Source organism: Halichoerus grypus, chromosome 6 (assembly GCF_964656455.1).
Source record: "Halichoerus grypus chromosome 6, mHalGry1.hap1.1, whole genome shotgun sequence".
In the NCBI taxonomy this organism is placed as follows: Eukaryota; Metazoa; Chordata; class Mammalia; order Carnivora; family Phocidae; genus Halichoerus; species Halichoerus grypus.
Genome location: NC_135717.1, coordinates 170,103,713 through 170,121,688, shown reverse-complemented (window position 1 = coordinate 170,121,688; position 17,976 = coordinate 170,103,713). Strand labels below are relative to the sequence as shown.

The following is a 17,976-nucleotide window of genomic DNA, read 5'->3' as shown; positions in this document are numbered from 1 at the left end:
CACTGCCCACAGAGGAGCCTTGGCTATCCGAGGAAAGGTCTGTATTTTGTGCCAAGGGCAATAGGGCTCTGTGGCAGTTTGGGGCAGCGGAGAACCCAACCTTGGGAAAGAGCACTCCAACTGTTTGGGGGAGAATGGACAGGTGGGCTCACCGGGAAAGGTGACCACTGGAAGTCAGGTTTGGCAGGGACTGACAGGGGAAGGCCTGTGGGTGCCTGGTGTCCAGGCTGAGCTGCTCAGGAGAAAGGAGCTGGATCTGAACCCCACGGGCCCACTACTAGAGTGGCCCCCCTCGCTCACTCACTCACCCACTGCGCAGACCGCCAGAGCTTCTCCCTCCTCTGGGCTGGGCCCTGGGTTGGGCTACTAAGGCCACAGGGACGAATCGGACCCAGTCCCAGTCAGGTGGGAGACAGCCACACAGGGGGCCGGCTTGGGCCTCGGCGCCCAGCCCTCCCTCCACGCCCGCGCCCAGCCCTGCACCCGGCGCCTGCCCCCACTGGCCTGCTCGTGGTGCTCGATGCCCATGCTGACGGTGTTGACCAGGATGGCCATCATGATGCCCCGGTTGAAATACTTGCTGTCCACGATGCCGCGGAGCTTGGCTCGAGTCTCCCGCCACACGTCCCCGCACAGCCGGGTGGCCCCGTCTGCCTGCTCCTCCTCGTCCTCCTTCCCGAGCCCTGACGAGGCCCCATCGTCGCTGCTCCGGGCTCCGTCCCCATCGGCCTCCTCCGAGCCACCACCTGAGCCACCAGAGCCCGAGCCCTCCTGGCCCGAGTCGGTGCTGCCCGGGCCCGAGGGCCGCCGGCTCGCCCCATGCTGGCAGCGGGGGCAGCTGGCCGGGTCGGAGGCCAGCATGGCAGAGATGGGCTGCACCAGCGTGTGGGGCGTCGGGCCCAGGGGACTGTGTTGAGGGCACAGCTCTGCAAAGCAAACACAAAGGCAGGGGTGTTGCCTCAGGTCACGCAGGCTGGAGGGTCTCAGAGGCGGCAGCACCTGCCCACACCAGGCCCCAACCTAACCCTGGGACACAGCCCCGTGTGAGGGCTTCAGGCTCCTGGGCTCCAGGCTCTGCCTGGGGCCTGTGGTTCCTGGGGGATCGGCTTCACCTCTCCGGGCTTTGTCTGCCCCCATGTAAAGCCAGGACTAGGAGCACCTCCTTGCAGGGCTGTGGGGAGGGTTCTACGGTGGCTGCGTGTGCTGTGCCGGAAACAGTGCCTGGGGCACAAGTGCCTGTCATCCGTCCTTGCTCCATCACTTCCTGGCCCGAGGCCCAGCCCTCCCACTGTCCTGCTTGCTGACATCAGAGCTGGGGAAATGGCTGAAGAACAGCTTCTAGAAGAACCAGGCTGGTATAGAGGATGGACGCCCCTCAGGGGGAGCCAAGGTGGCCTCTCCATCTTCCATTCTCCCACCCTTATGTGGGGCTTGTGTCCCTTGCTCTAGAAGCCCCCTGAGACTTCCCTCCTCACAAGCTGAGAGTCGGGGCTGGCTCCTGGGGGAGAAGGCACAGCAGGGAGTGGGGGTCAGAAGCTTTCATCCCCTTTGATGCCCCAGGGAGAGTTTCAGAAGCCTGGGCCAGTCTCCGAACAGAGTTCTGTGATCTGTGAACCATTTCAAACAGGTGTCATGGAGGTTCTTTCTGGGTGGTTTGCTTTCTTCTTTATATTTGCCTATATTTTCCTAAAATAAAAGTGTTTCGCTTGTGTGAGCCAAAAATAAATAAATAAATAACATTAAAGGGAAAGAAAAACATGTAATGCCTACCCTTCCTTTCCAGACTTTGCCTTCAAATATCTCCCAATGCCCCGGACAAGGCCCCTCGGACTCATTTGTCCCCTGGAGCCAGGGTGAGGCAGCCAGAAGCCCAGGGGTCGGTCCCATCTCAGCAAAGCTCTGCTTAGCCCCACTTGTACATGGGGCTGGGCCCCCTGAAACTTGTTTCCCAGGGAAGGGGGAAGGCATGGAGGCCCCAGGGCAGGGGGCACGTTCTCCCCCCAGACGGCCTCCTGAACTTTCCTCCACACAAGTTTCCTGGAGAGGGTGGGGGGCAGCAGCAGGAAGCGTCTCCCTGCATCACCCAGGAACGCTGCACGCCAGCCTTGCCCAGACCCTGGCTCCCCCGTCCACGTGCTGGGCCAGCCCACGGGCCACCTGGAGCCTCCTCCAAGACCATGCCTGGACGGCTGGCGCCCGAGGATGGGTGGGCGGCAGCTCTGAGCACCAGTTCTCCGGCTTGCCTCCCAAGGATCTCAGATTCGCAGGACGTCAGAACTGCGGGAGCAGGGCCTGGGGGTGGCTGACTCCCACTGCGCATGAGCCTCAGCCTCAACTTTACAGAGCAGGAGCCTGAGGCCCACAGAGGGGCCCAGGATGTCCAAGGTTGCACACTGTGTACCTGCTCTGGGGTCCAGTCCCTGCTGACTTCCATAGCACCAGCCGGGGGCCCATCTCCCAGGGCGCATTTGCCTTCTGCAGGAGTGGGAGCATTCATTTCTCCCCTGGAGGCGGGCTCAGCAAATCCAACTCTAAAGTCCCTGATGCTGTTTTTATCCCTGACACACCGTGTAACCTTAAGTGACTCCCTTCATCTATCTGGACCTTAGTTTTCCCATCCGAAAATGGGATCATGTTACCGGCTTGGCCCCCTTCTCAGGCTATTTTCTAGAACAGATGAGAAAATGAATGGAGAGCCCTTTCTGAGCCTAACAGCCCGGAGAGGGAAGATCACAAAATGGCACAGGTGTCCCTAATACACCACGCCTTTGCAGGGTGGGGGCCACAGCCCTTTACTCCAGGTGGCCGGTCGTCACTGCTCTGGTGTGCTAGCAAGCATGGGGGGCAGCAGGAACCCGTGGCGGGGGGGGGCGAGGCCGGCTGAGTGGAGGGGAGTTTCAGGGCTTTACCAGACAGGATGGCCAAGGGGGTGGAGCCTGAGTACACGAGACCACACACCAGGATCCAAAGGGAATTCCTCCAGGGGGCAGGGTGCTGAGACCCCCAGCCCAGGCCAGGCCCCGGCAGGTGGTCAGGAAAGCAGCAAGAGAACAAGGGGCACGGACTGGAGCTCCCCAGGGGGACCTGGGTTCTCCGCCTGCCGGACAGCTCTGCTGACACTGAGGAGATGGGGGGGCATGTCTGCCCGCGGTGGCAGTCAAGTCCCTGGCTGGAGGCACACGAGGCCTGAGCGGGGCGCCCTGGAGGCCGCGGGGGGCGGGGCCACTTACTGTAGTGCCTGGGCTCCTTGGCGTGGGGCCCGGGCTTGGCAGGGGTGGGCGCCCCCGGGGCTGGGGCCCGGCGCCGGCTCTGCAGGGCCTGGTAGAGGCCCAGGGCCCGGCGCCTGGCCTTGCGCAGGATGTGGCAGACGTACTGGAAGATCTCCTCGTAGCAGTCGCCGGGCTCCGCGTAGCTAGCCACCGTGCTGGAGGACAGGTAGCGCTTCCGCTGCTCCAGCATCAGCCGGTGCTCCCGCTGCTTGGTCTCCGAGAACTGGGTCGCTATGACAACGAGGCACAGGTTGATCATGAAGAAGGAGCCCACCTGTGACCAACGGGAGGAGAGGACAGGGACAGGAACAGAGGGGACAGATTGGTGTAGGGGGGAGGCAGAGATGGGGGAGAGGAAAACGAAGAGAAGGAGAAAGAGAAACGGTGGTTGGGTGGGGGGGCAGACAGAGATGGAAGCCGGAGTGACAGCGGCGGGGCGAGAAGCGGAGGGATCCAGAGGCAGAAAGGAAGACAGGAGCGGGGAGCAGGGACAGATCCGAGACACCAGACAGGGACGGGACAGAGCCAGGAGGCAGGCAGCCAGAGACGGCCAGGAGAAACACCGAGAGGGAGTGACACAGGCTCAGAGTAAAGGAGCGGAGGGTACGGGAGACGCAGAGCGACGGGGCAGAGCGACGGGGCACGAGGAGGTAGGGAGAGAGAGGAGCGGAGGGTGGAGGGCCCAGAGAGACGGAGAGGCACGGGCACAGATAGGGACAGGAAAAGATTGCTGAGGCCTTGCTCCGACAGGAGGCCAGGGCCCCAGGGTGGCGGTGGCCCGGGCAGCTCCCCAGGCCCCACTGGGACCTGCTTCCAAACCCACTCCCCCAGGCCTTCAGGCCCAGGGTCACGGCCGCCCTCCCACCGGGACACCGGCACAGAGGCCGGGGAGGGAGGCCCAGCCCCGCTCAGGCCATCCGGGCCCTGAGTGCCACCCCAGCCCTGCCCTCTCTCTGGCTTGACTTTGGCCTCAGTCGGGCATCCAGACAAAAGAGAAGGTTCCTTCAGAAAGCGTTTACGTGTGTGGCTTTATCCGTGCTTGGATGGAGGAGGTGGGGAGAGGCTACCTAGTTAGTACTAGGAATCCTGCCACCTCATGACTCAGGGCCCAGGTCCAGTGGCCACCACAGGGAGCAGAGCCCTTCCTGCCCTGGTTTCCCCACCCCTGGCCTTTGCTGAGCCTTTGAACGGGATCCACAGGCCCTGCCAGCAGGGGGAATGGCTTCTCATCCTCCTCCAGGCCGCCCTCCTGCAGGCCCCGGCCCCAGCCACCAATTCACCCTTCCCTCCTGTCCCCCAGGCCACAAATAGGGAGCTTCTGGGGTTATGGAGCGGGGGGAGGGTTTCCTGGCTGGAAGATTCTGGAAAAATTCCCCAGTAAGAAGATGCCCCTCATTGGCTCTCTTGGTCATGTCTTCCAGAAGCATCTCCTGGGGCCCCGCTCCGCACCAGGCCTGTGTGAGGGGTCACCAGGAAGGAGAGGGCACAGCCCCTTCCCTCTGGGAGCTCACACCTGTCAGGCTTCTATCCAGCCTGCCTCCAGAGCAGCTGCCCTGTGGCCCTGGCGGCCCCCCCATCCCTTCTGGACCTCCGTTTCCCCATCTGTAAAGCTGAAGGCTCAAGCAAGACAAGCTTAAGACATTTCCAATCGGGGGGAACACTGGGGACCTGAGTCTGAGGGCTGAGGACCTCTCACCTCGCTGGGGCTCAGGGTCCTCACCTGAGGAACAGAGCGGGCAGGTGGCCCTGTGGGGCCAGGGTTGTGCAGAATGACAGCATGGTCACTCAGGCTCTGCTCTCTGGGCCCTTCCCAGTGCCTGGAAAAACTCAGCATCCTCCGCCCCCTACCAAGGCCCCTTCTCTTGTGACAGGGACACCTGGGACCCAATAACAGCAGCAGGAATAGGAGCAGGGCACACTTATTGAGCACTTCCTGTGTGCCAGGCCCCAGGCTCTATCCCATCGAATACTCCTGAGAGCCCATAAGCCTAGGTGCCGTCACCGTCCCCTACTTTACTGCGGGGTCAGGGGAGCTAAGAGGCTTGCCTTGGGTCACGCTAGGAGTCACCAAGCCCACACTCCCACCCCTAACTCTATCCGGAGGGGCAGACCACATTCTCCAGCCCCTCTCTGAAATTCGAGACTCCTCTACCAACCCCAGTGGTTGGAGGTTCCCCCCTCTCAGGATTCTGTCCATTTCAAGGTCTCTGCGCGAGGCCCCCTGCCCAGAAGGCTCTCCCCCTGGCTGCCCGCCCGGAGCCTTTAAGGCTCAATTCTGGTATCACCTCCTCGGTGAAACTTCCCACTCCCCCAGCCCTCCTCCAAGCTAGATTAGAAAAATCCTTTGGGCTCCCTCAGCCTCTCAGGCTTCCATCTGTCACAGCTCCTAACATGCTGTCTGGTCACTGTCAGCTGTAGCCCATCTCCCCACCCCCCCACCCCCACCCCCAGACTGAGCTCCTCGAGAGCAGAGCCGGGTCCACCTCACTGCTCAGCTCCCAGTGCTCGGCTCAGGGCCCCGAGCAGTGCAGGCTTCCCTCGCTGTGCTGGGGAAATAGACAGACTAGTGGGTGAACGACAATGCTGAACGAAGCCCGGACCCCTCTCCTTTTATCTGGCTGTCTACTTAGGGATCCAAGGCCCCAGCCTCCCCAGGAAGGCATCAGAGCCAAGTCGACAGTGGGTATGTCTCAGGTCACTTGCCAGCTTGTCCTGAACACCCAGGTCAAGGTCCCACCAGCTCAGAACGGGGTGCTGCCCCAGAGAGCCAAGCGTGCCCTCTCCCACCACCAGGACGCCAGAGAACCCAGCCTCGGAGCAGGCGGGAGCCAGGCAGCACTGACTCTCCTGGGAGTGAGTCACCTTGACATTTGGGGGTTTGTGCTGTGGCTGAGGCTGCAGTCAGGCATGACAAGGTGGGTGAGCTGGCTTCGGGGAGACGGTGGGGGAAGGCAGGAGGGGTTGCCGGCTGGGGAAGGGCCCTGCTCTGTGAGGCAGAGCCCCGCCTCCACCCCCAAGCGACCCCCACAAGGCAGAGCTGCCTGAGAGGTGGGAATCCCTCCCAGAATTTCAGGGAGCCCCGTGGGGAAGCAGCCCCGGCTTCCGTTTCAGGCCATCTCCTCTTCCCAGCCCGGGGAAAACAGGAGTAAGCTGGAGCCCTAGAGAAGCTTCTGTCCAGGGGCTGCACCTGGCTAAGGTCAGGAGAAGAACGCATTCCCAGCCACCACGAGGCAAAGAAACATGAGCAGAAGTGACGAGATGGACTTAAATGCCCAGAAATGAGAAATGAAAGCAATAGAAAATGATGGATGCTTCCCGCCGCCGCCTTGACGAGTCCCTTCAATCACCCGCTGCTCGGAGGCATTTAAAAATTGCCCCTCCTGGGGAGCCCGGCTGGCTCAGTCAGTGGAGCACGAGATCTTGATCTCCGGGTTGTGAGTTTGAGCCCCACGCTGGGGGTAGAGATGACTTAACAATAAAATCTAAAAAAACTGCCCCTCCTGCTCCCTCCCACTCAGCTCTCCTGGCTCTGCGGGGTTCCCTGGGGACCCTTCCCGCCAACGCCATCCCTGGTCCAGGGGTCCTTGAGCTTGCCCAGAAAGCCCCAGCTTCCCTGACACTTACTATGATAAGCAGGATAAAATAGATGAAGTTGTAGAAGGAATGAGCATCCATCACATAGTACATGATCTCCACCCAGCCTTCCAGAGTAATCACCTGCAGCCAGAACAGAGCAGAGGAGGAGTGAGCCTGAGACAGGAAAGGCAGGACCCTCAGGCAAGACAGCCAGCAGATGCAGCGCCCCAGGCAGAGGCCCTACTGTGTGCCGGACTGCTTTATACACGTTGTCTCTTGGACTCCTCACAAGGCTCGATGGGCCAGCCATCCTCATCCCCAGTACACGCGTGAGGAGACGGAAGCTCAGAGAGGCTAGAGTATTTGCCCACTGTCGGCCAGGAAGGCGGGGGGAGCCAGACTTAAGCCTGGTCCCTCTTGCTCCAGAGGCCCCCCCTCTCCAGTCTCCCCCTGCACCAAGGCAGGAGGGCTGGAAGCCGGGGGTCCTGGGCTCCAGCCCCAGCTCACCGGCTGGGCCATTCCCTGAACCTCAGCTGCTTCTTCTTCTTCTTCTAGCACATGGGGCTACCAGCCTACCCGGTAAGCAGGGCTGGGGTGCAGCTCGGCGGAGCCCGGGAGTGTGATGAGGCCCATGTGACTGTTGCCCTGTTCTCCTTCCCAGAGAGCGAGGCAGAGCAGCCTCGGGCACAACAAATGCTGGGCCCTCCCCAGCACTGTCCTCTTGTTTGCTTCTGGAGCAGAAGCCCCTGCGCAGGCCACTCACCCTCTCGGGGCCGAGGGTCTCCAAACGCAGCTGCTCGGCTCTGATCACATCACATCACACCTTGCAGCCCTGACTTCTGTGATCTCACTGCTCCCCAGAGCAAAGCCCCAGAGCAAAGCGCAGCCACCCCGCTAAGGCCCTCCCTTCTCCTCGGGGCTTCTCAGCCACCACCCTCTGCTCCAGCCCTGTTCTTCCTTCTGAGGGCCCCGGGAAGGTGACCTTGACCAAGCACTCACTCCGCGGGCTGACTGCTCTGCTCACTCATCTGGTTTCTTCTTCTCAGCTACTCAGGGTAAGAGAGCTGTTATTACCCTGACGTTAGAGGTGAAAAACTGAGGCACAGAGACATCAAGCAGTACAGCCAAGGTCCCACAGCCCTAGTTGCCTAAACATACCCCATCCCTGTCCTCCGCAATGCCCTGGGGCCATGCAAGGCAATAAAGCCCTTTGCACACAGTACCGGTAACACTGCTTTGTGATGGGGGCGCCTGGGTGGCTCAGTAGGCTAAGCGTCTGCCTTTGGCTCAGGTCGTGATCCCAGGGTTCTGGGATCGAGTCCCACTTCCTTGCTCAGCGGGGAGCCTGCTTCTCCCTCTGCCTGCCACTCCCCCCGCTTGTGCTCTGTCCCCCTCTCTCTCTCTCTGATAAATAAATACATAAAATCTTTAAAATAAAAAACAAAAAATTTTTATTTTTGTAAGTGTGTGTGTACGTGTATACATATACACATATATATATACACGCATATATATATAATTCACGCACTGAGTAAAATGTATTTCTTACTGACTGATCAAAAGAACGGTCCAAGAGACCCTGCCCAAACAGACAAACAGTTCCTTGGAGCTCTCTGCACACCCCCGGGGCTTCCCTGCACCCACGCCTTTGCTCAAGCGGTCACCTCCACCAGAAACATCTTTGCCCCCACATCCTGAGCGTGGGCCTGGCCTGGTCCGCCCCTAGAGCAAGGCGTGAGTCTGGCCTCTCCCCTCTATAAACAGACCTCCCCGCTGGGATCCGTCTGCCCCTAGGCCGCCTGGGATTCCACAAAGAGCACAGGCTTTGGGGTCACCCGGACCTGGATTAAAATCCTGATTCTCCATTAAATAGCACGTGATCCTCAAATAGCTTGCTTCCTTTCGTTCGAACCTCAGTTGCTCTGCCTGTAATCGGGGCAGGATGATGCCCACTGTGCCGGCAAGCGGGGCAGATGTCAGCGACACGCCTAGCACAAAGCCCCACCTGCCAGAAGCTGTTCGCTCCACCCCTCACCCCCCACCCCCGCCCTGGCCTCCCAGGCTCCGGGCACAGGGGCTGCTGCCAGGCCTGAGCGGCCTCACCTGGAAAATGACGATCCACGCGTAGCCGATGTTGTCAAAATTGATGGCCCCCTTGTGGGGGTTGGCGCTGCCTGTGCGGCAGACGTTGTAGTAGCGGTTCCAGTTGACACAGAGCCCGCTGGCGTTCAGGTCCTGGCGCCCTGCCCCGAAGTCGTACACATCATCCTTGGACAGGCAGCATTCACGGCCCTGCTCCTTGAGTGGGGGGATCTCGTGGCAGCCCATGATGCCATTGTCCCCCGAAAGGGAGCAGATGAAAGGCATCTCGTCGTCCTCCTCCGGCTGGTAGTAGGGGGGCAGGGCCACATCCCCTTGTCTGCCCACAGGGGACGGTGGGGGAAAGAGGAGGAGGGGAGGGGTCATCACCAGGAGGAGCAGAAAGGGCACAGGCGACGTGGTGTGGCAGAACTGTCCCAACAAGTCCTGTCTTTGCCTTCAGGCCTTTGCCCACCTTGTTCCCCCACCCGGGACACCCTTCCCCAGGGTTGAAAAATCTCCCACGGACCCACTGTGGTCAGCTCCAGGGTCCCCCCCCTCCCAGGGAGCCTTCCCTAAGGGCTAGTCCTCAGTCCCCTGTGCTCTGCACACACACCCCTATTGCTCCTGGGGCATATGCACCCAACTTCTCTGGGAGGCTGCAGCTCTCTTAGGGCAAGGATGGGGTCTCAGCCTCCCCAGTCCCCACACACTCTTTGGTCAGCCCAGAGCACATGTTTAATCCACAAATGCTGATTTTTACTGATCCAACAGATGAGGAGCTGATCCTCTGCCTGCCCCACCCCTTCCCATCTATGTGACCTTGGACTGTTAACTTCTTCTCTCCAGAACTCAATTTCCTCATCTGTAAGACAGAGATGACAATCACTGCCCTACCCATCCTGTGGGGCTAAACAATGATTCATTGCAATCCAATCAAAATCCCAACATGTTTTTGTCTGTGGAACCTGGCCTGATGGTTCTAGGATTTATCTGGATGGGAGAAGAGTCAAGACAATTTTTTAAAAAGGAGAAAGAGGAGTGGAGTCCAACCCAAGAGAGCAAAATACAACTACAATTATTACTAGAGTGTGATATTGCAACAGGAACAGAAAGATTTGTGGAACACCACGGAGCACAGGGGCAAACCCATACATAAAGCAGAACTTAGTCTATTATAGAAACACCTTTTTCAGATCCATGGGGAATGGAAGAACTAAACAATCGCTTCTCAGCCTTTTGGCTAAGATCAAGTGTAGAACTAAACAATAAACGGTGTTGAGATAACTGCTATCTGTTTGGAAAATAATAAAGCTAGATCCCTACCTCACACCATATACAAAAATAAACTTCTTGAAGACTTGGTATCAAAAGAAAAAAAAGAATGTAAGTTATCTCATTAATTATTTATATTGATTGCACATTTAAATAATAATCTTTTGGGGCACCTGGGTGGTGCAGTCAGTTAAGCGTCTGATTCTTGATTTTGGCTCAGGTCGTGATCTCAGGGTCCTGGGATCGAGCCCCATGTCAGACTCTGCTGAGCACAGAGTCTGCTTGAGATTCTCTCTCCTTCTCCCTTTGCCCCTCCTGCTCTCTCTGCCTAAAATAAATAAATCAATCTTAAAAAGAAAAGAAAAGAAAAGAATAATCTTTTGGATATATTAGGTTAAGTAAAATATATTACAGAATTTTAAATAATAAACTTCTGGTGGATTAAAAATAATAACTGCAACAAACATAACCACAAAAATATTACAAGAGAACAAGGAACATTTTTGTTAACTCAAGAAATACAGGCCTTCTGGATAAAATACACAAAATCCAAATGCTGCAAAGAAAAAGGTCAAGACTGACTATATACAAATGTAAAATTTCTTTCTTTTTTCTTCTTCTTCTCCTTTTTTTTTTTTTTAGAGAGGGAGAGGAGGTGGTGGGCAGAGGGAGAGAGAGAAGAATCTTAAGCAGGCTCCATGGGCCGCATGGAATCCGACACGGGCCTCGATCTCACGACTCTGAGATCATAACCTGAGCCAAAAGCAAGTGTTGGACACTTAAGTGACTAAGCCACCCAGGCACCCCCAAATGTAAAATTTCTATGAGACAAAAGAAAGTATACTAAGTAAAAAGATAAGCAATGAACTGGGAAAAAGCAGAGGTAGGCAAGCTTTCTGTGTAAAGGGCCAGATAAAAAATGTTTTTTGCAGACCATATAGTCTCTGTGCCAATTTCTCAACTACATCATTGTAATATGAAATAGTCTTAGGAAATAGGTAAGCAAGTGGCATGGCTGTGTTCCAGTAAAACATTATTTACAAAAACAAGCCAGAGATTGCCATTCCCCTGGGATGAGTCCCAGCAACATATAACACAAACAAAAGAAGGGCGCCTGGCTGGCTCAGTCAGAAGAGCATGTGATTCCTGATTCCAGGGTTGTGAGTTCAATCCCCATATTGGGTGCAGAAATTACTAAAAATAAACAAACAAGTAAACTTAAAAAAAGCAAATAAAAGGTAACGACAGCATATTAAAATCACCTGTAACTCAGTAAGAAAAAGAAAAATAGCCACTAGGGGGAAAAGGACATAAAAATGCAAAGAAAAAAAATTCACAAAAGAAATAAAAATGGCCAACGTACTTGAAAAAAAAAAGGGCCAATATATCAATATATAGAAAGAGATGCTCACTTGACTAATAACAGGAAAATGCAAACAAAAATACACCCATCCAAATGGAAATGTTTCAGGGTTGATAGTACTGAGTGAGGAAAAGAGTGAGTGCAACCAGACATGCGCACACACTGTTGGTGGGACTGTGTATTGATACAACCTTTTTAGAAGGTAATTTGGCAACATCCATCAGCAATTAACATGTACACATCCACCCCAAATACAAATGGCCACCTGACAGTCATAAAGACACCATTGCAACTCCACAGAGAAAGGATGGACTTCTCAATCAATGGGCTGGGACAATCGAATATCCCTATAGAAAGGGAATCTTGACCCCAACCGCATACCATACTAAAAATTATTTGAGATGGAATACAGACCTAAATGTGAAAGATAAAATGGGAAAGCTTCTAAAAGAAAACATTAGAGAATATTTTCATCACCTTGTGTTAAGAAAAGATTAAATTGGACACGAAAAGCAATACTAAAAAAAATGACTGGGGGGCACTGGGTGGCTCAGTTGGTTAAGCGTCTGCCTTCGGCTCAGGTCATGATCCCAGGGTCCTGGGATCAAGCTCTACATCGGGTTCCCTACTCAGCTGGGAGCCTGCCTCGCCTCTCCCTCTCCCTCTGCCTGAGGCTCCCCCTGCTTGAGCTCTCTCTGTGTTAAATAAATAAATAAAATCTTTAAAAAAAAAATGATTGGTGGGGCGCCTGGGTGGCTCAGATGGTTGAGCGTCTGCCTTCGGCTCAGGTCATGATCCCAGCATCCTGGGATCGAGCCCCGCATCAGGTTCCCTGCTCGGCGGGAAGCCTGCTTCTCCCTCTCCCTCTCCCACTCTCCCTGCTTGTGTTCCCTCTCTTGCTGTGTCTCTGTCAAATAAATAAAATCTTTAAAAAAAAAAAAATGATTGGTAATCTGGACTTCATTACAACTAAGAGCTTCTGTTCATCAAATAGCACCGTTAAGAGAGTGAAAATGGAACAGACTGGAATAAAATATCTGCAATATATTTGTGTGTATATATGTATGTACATATATACACACATATATATACATATACCAAATGATGCAAATATACAATTTATATATATATAATATATATATACATAAAATATCTGCAATTATATATATGTATCTGCCACCAAAGGACGCTAATCCAGAATACAAAGAACCAGCGGCTACAAATTTATAATAAAAGGACAACCCAATCTAAAAATAGCAAAAGACTGTAACAGGCACGCGTAAGAAGATGCACAAATGGCCCATATGCATGTGAAAAGCGCTAATCATCACTAGACATCGGGGCAGTACAAATTAAAACCACAATAAGATACCACTGCCCTCTCACTGGAATAGTTAAAATTAAAAGGACTGACAATACCAAATGTTGCTAAGGATGCCAGGCCCCTGGAACTCTCACACTTTGCTAGCAGCCATTTAATGCAACCAATTTGGAAACCCATTTGACAAAATCTACTAAAGCTAGACGTACGTGCGCCCTTCACGACTCCAATCCTGGGTATTTACCCAAAAGAAAGCATGGCTCTGTCCACCGAAGGTATGTACAAGAATATGCATGAGTCATAACAGCCAAAAAAAAAAAACAGAAACAGCCCAAATCAACAGTGGAATGAAAAAAAAAGTACTTGTATATTTGCTCAATATCTACCCACAGCAACGAAAAACGAAAATCGACTGCTGCCCGCAAGCATGTGGGTGAATCTCAAAGACACATTATGCTGAGCCAAAGAAGCAGACACCCAAGGGGGCTTCCTGTATGATTCCACTGAAGGAAACCTCAAAAACAGGCAACACAAATCCATGGTGATAGCGGTCGGAATAGTGGCTACTTTGGGGTGACAGGGATAGGAACCGGCCAGTGGCAGGAGGGAGCCTCCCTGGGTAGCCTTACACAGAAAACTTCGTTAAGCTGTACACTTAATAGTTGTGCCCACTACTGAATGCAGTTTATATCTTCACCAAAAAACTATAAAAACAGACATACACTTTGACTAGCAATTATGAGCCTAGCCATTGATCACGTGTGTATATAAGGATCACAAGTGTGCATGATGCACTCTTGTATGCAAGAGCAAAACCTTGGAAACCACGCAGGGTCCATCAACAGGGGCTGGCTAGATGAACTGTCATTTATCCGTTTATCCGTGGAGTAAGAAACACTGGTGTGAAAACACCCTCAAGCTACACTGTCAGAGCAATTCGCATTTTGAAAACCTGTCTGGGATGTGAACGGTCGTGTGGGTGCATGTTAATGCTTAGACAGAATCTGGAAGAAGGGACCAGGACCAGACGCTTTGCAGAGGACACCAGTCCTGGGCTCCACATTCTGGGCCCTGCCACTTCTTAGCTGGGTGATACTGTCCTGATTCTGTGCTCAAGAACCCCCAAACTGACCATTTGGGGTCTCCCCAGGGGCTTCTGCACCTGGAGGGATGCTTGGAGCACGCTCACCTGGGGCAGGTCACAGCGGGCTCTGCAAGAGGGGAACCTGAGTTCGAATTCTAGCTCTGACTTTGTCAGGCTTGCCCTAGAGCTCAATACTGCGCTCTCAGCCTCGGTCACCTGGCCTCCACATGGGGTCAAATCTAAGCATTACCTCAATCACACCTGGTCCGCTGGGGCACCTCGTCGCTGTTAACCAAGTAAATAAACCAGTCTAGAGACACTCAACAACCAAGTAACATAAACTCACAAGTGAGGTAATTTCAGACAGAGACGGTGCCAAGAGGAAATCAAGCAGGATAACGCAATAGGGTGTCTGGGAGTGGGGGGCGTGCGGGGGTGAGGGAAGGCCTCCAGCAGGGTGGTGACACTGGGGCTGCAGTGGGATAATGAGAACAGGGTGGCCACGGAATGACCTAGGGGGAAGATCCACGTGGGACAGAGGGATCTGGACATGTCCTGAACCCCCAAAGCTGAGAGCTCATAGCTGCACATCTCCATCTTTGAAGGCCAGGCCAGGAGAAGCAGGTGCCCCCTCTCCTGCTGCCTCAGGGCCCACCTCTTCTAAGTGACTGACACAGGCGTAGACCCCCCACATGGCCCTTCCCACAAGGGTGCCCTTTCTCTGGTCTACCCAGGTACCCCACTGGTCCCCACAGCAGTGGGTAGGTGAGCCAGGCCCCTCCCCAGTCCTCACCCCGGCTCTCTGGTTTAGCTTCATCTCTGTAACAGACAGGGTGCGAGGGAGAAAGCTCAGCCCACCCCGGGCAGTGTCCCCCTGCCTCCTGCAGACGTCCTCGGTCCACAAGAGTCACCCAGCGGAGGCATCTGTGACGAGTTCCCCAAGGGCAGGAACTCCATCTTCTGCTGGGTCCTTAGCACTAAGCACGGGCTTGGCAAGAGCAGCCACTTGAGTGAGAGGCTGAATGAACACACTCCCCGGGTTCTGCCCCCCCGGGGCCTGGCACAGGGCAGGAGTGCGCTACCACACAGTAAAACACTAGTATGCTCCTGTCCAAACGCATCTGTGTAGGTATGCGCACTCAAAGACGCGGCTCATCCCTCACCGCAGGGATTCCACAGATGTCAAATCTCTCGGACAACTCAACCCAACTCCTCCAAGAGCCGAAGCTTGACTTCTGTTTAGATGGCTTTGGCAATCGCCTCCCTGAGGGGTAGCCCGCCCACCTGCCCATCAGTGCATTTGCCGACTGAGAGCTGACCTTTCCTTGATGACTCAGAGTCACCGAGAGGAATGTCTGTCATTGGGCCAGGTTCTGTGTCTGCTTTTGAGGTTTCCTGTCTCCCTTTTCCCTGTTGGCATCACGTCTGCTTGGGTCTTACCTGTCCGTTCCCCTGGTATTTGACCTCTTGGTAGGCTGCTTCCACTGTCGGCCCCATTCCCAATTACCAAGTAAGTTAAAACTGTGTATTAAGTAAGAGTCACTAAGAGCTGAATTAGCATCTAAGGGCCTATTTTAGACTAGGACTTTGTGATGCCCATTTTGAGACCTCAGTGGCCTTTTGTGCCCCTTTTAGTGTCCAGCCATTCACGGGAGATCCACCTGACCTGGTGCTCAATGGGGAGACCTAGCCCTAAAGCATCCAGCACCACTCCCGCCCCAGACAAAGCTGGCTGGCAGCCACCCGGATGGCGGGGGGCTACACTCACATGGTGAAGTTCTCCTCCAGGAAGCAGCGGTTACGCAGCAGGCCCGCCCAGAGCTGTACACCAATGATGCCAAAGATGAAGAAGACAAAGAAGCAGAGCAGGAGGACATTCCCCAGCATGGGCAGCGTGTCCAGGAGCAGGTTCACCAGGATCCGCATACCTGTGAGTGGGGGAGGGTGGGGAGACCATCAGACTTAGGAGCCGAGGTCCCAAGAGAAGAAAGGGAGAGCAGGCTCAGAGAAACAGAGAGAGGGGCACTGGGACGAGAGGTGGGGACACATGGGCAGGGGCTCCTAACTGTTCCCAGCCTGCTTAGGGGCCATTGGACAGACGTTCTCCTTGGTGTCTGCCCTTCCACCCAGAGGCCATGGAAATGGCTCTGGGCCCCACCACACTCCCACCAGATTCTGGATGAATAAGCAGCTCTTGATTTATGGAGCACCATTTATGTGCTAAACCCTCTTCTGGGTAATGCACAAATATGATTTCCTTCAGGCTTCATGACAACTCTGTGAGGCTGGTGAGATTCTCCCTATTTTATAGAAGAAGCAACTGGAGGTTCACAGAACTAAAGCTACTTGCCCGAAGTCACACAGCTGGGAAGCAGCAGGGTCTGGATTTAAACCAGATGTCCTGACACCAAGTCTGGCATTCCCTCCACAAGCCCCAATTACCTGGCAGCCTAGGACCGAGGCTGGCTCATCTCACTCTGCCCAGAACCCACCCAGATGAGCATACTAGGTGCCTAATGAATGTGTCCCAAATGTCCTTCATCGCTGGGGCAGCCACTGGTTCCAGCCAGAACTGCTCTGCTGACCCACCCCACTGCATGACAGAACGAGGCTGAGCTCTTGGACAACCTGCAGAAGAGCCCTAGCCAGCGGTGGACTCAGAGCTGGCCTGAGAGTAGAAGAGGCCTTTCCTTCCTGAGGAATAGCTGCAAAGAACCAGCCAAGCCAGAGGCAAGAAGAGGAGGAAAGGGGGAATGGGAATGGAGACAAGAGTCCCTTTGTGTGTGAGGGGGTGGGGGGGGGTGTCAGGGTGACTGAGGGGGGCTTCAGGTGGTATGGAAAGGGGAGCAGAATGCATCAGTTACATCCTGGAGGGGACTGACATCCTGAAACCCAAAAGGTAGGAAAAGAGAGCCTGTGGAAAGCATGCAGTCTCTGATTTAGAGAGATCCGTGTTCAAATCCTGCCATATTTCCTATGAGACCTTGAGCCAGTCCCTTCCCCTCTCAGCAAAGGGGCCCAAGAAGACAGCAGCCACCCTGCAAAAGTTCCCCAGCTCCAGAGCCACACCCAAAGCTCAGCAAACCTGGTGCTCCCACCCCACAGCTTGCAGGCCCACCCCCGGCACACTTACCACCCTTCACATCTACCTCCCCGTCCTGCCCTTCTGCCCCTCCTGCCCTGGGCTGATCCACACCACCAGCCACACCCTCCATGCCCTCTCCCTTTCCACAGGCTCAGTCCCACCCCCAGCCCCCGACCTGTGAACTGACCTGCTCTCCCGAGTCTGGGTGATGTCATCCATCATCACGACCTCATTACCCATCTGTATGCCACCCACTCCCCCTTGACTCCACGAAGGAAGACCCAGCCACCCTGGGAACTGGAGAATCCACAGGAGTACAAACCCCAGGCAGATGGGTCATCTCTGTGGTTTGGCCCGGCCTCCTTTCCCAGTCCTGTGAACACAGCCCCATGGGGCATGTGGGTGGCTCAGTCGGTTAAGTGTCTGCCTTCAGCTCAGGTCATGATCTCAGGGTCCTGGGATTGAGCCCCAGTCGGGCTTCCTGCTCAATGGGGAGTCTGCTCCTCCCTCTCCCTCTTCTCCTCCACCCTGTTTGGTGCACACTCTCTCTCTCTCTCTCTCTCTCAAATAAATACATAAATCTTAAAAAAACAAACAAACCAAAAAAAAAAACAGCCCACTCCCCCATTCCAGTCCCTGTGGTTTGGCTGGGCTGCCATGGAGGTCACATGACCTGGGCCTGGCCAATCAGCACATTCTGTTCCCCTGGCCCCAGGGGTTGGTCCAGGATGGGCATGTGATCCCAGCTGAGACCAGTGAGAGTCAGCCCTGAGACTTGTGCTGGAACTACAGAGGGAGGGAAATGCCCACTTCCCGCAGAGCTTGCAAGCCAGGGAGAGTTACGCCTGGAGCTGCTGGGACCGCTGCTGGGACAGTCTGGCCTTAGCAGGGGAGTGCCTGCCTACAACTGAAGCCAGCCCAGGG

The 17,976-nt window shown here is 55.0% G+C and overlaps 1 protein-coding gene across 2 annotated transcripts in view; it reads right to left on the bottom strand.

The window, feature by feature from the left end:
• CACNA1I (calcium voltage-gated channel subunit alpha1 I) overlaps positions 1-17,976 on the bottom strand; it is a 116,233-nt gene that overhangs the window by 36,394 nt on the left and 61,863 nt on the right. For both annotated transcript variants that reach the window (XM_078076647.1, XM_078076648.1), the window contains exons 6-10: positions 15,736-15,895; positions 8,949-9,264; positions 6,894-6,986; positions 3,231-3,543; positions 505-926 (exon numbers count right to left, since the gene is read on the bottom strand). In XM_078076647.1, the coding sequence (XP_077932773.1) occupies positions 505-926; positions 3,231-3,543; positions 6,894-6,986; positions 8,949-9,264; positions 15,736-15,895 (1,304 nt within the window). The remainder of the gene's footprint in view (positions 1-504; positions 927-3,230; positions 3,544-6,893; positions 6,987-8,948; positions 9,265-15,735; positions 15,896-17,976) is intronic.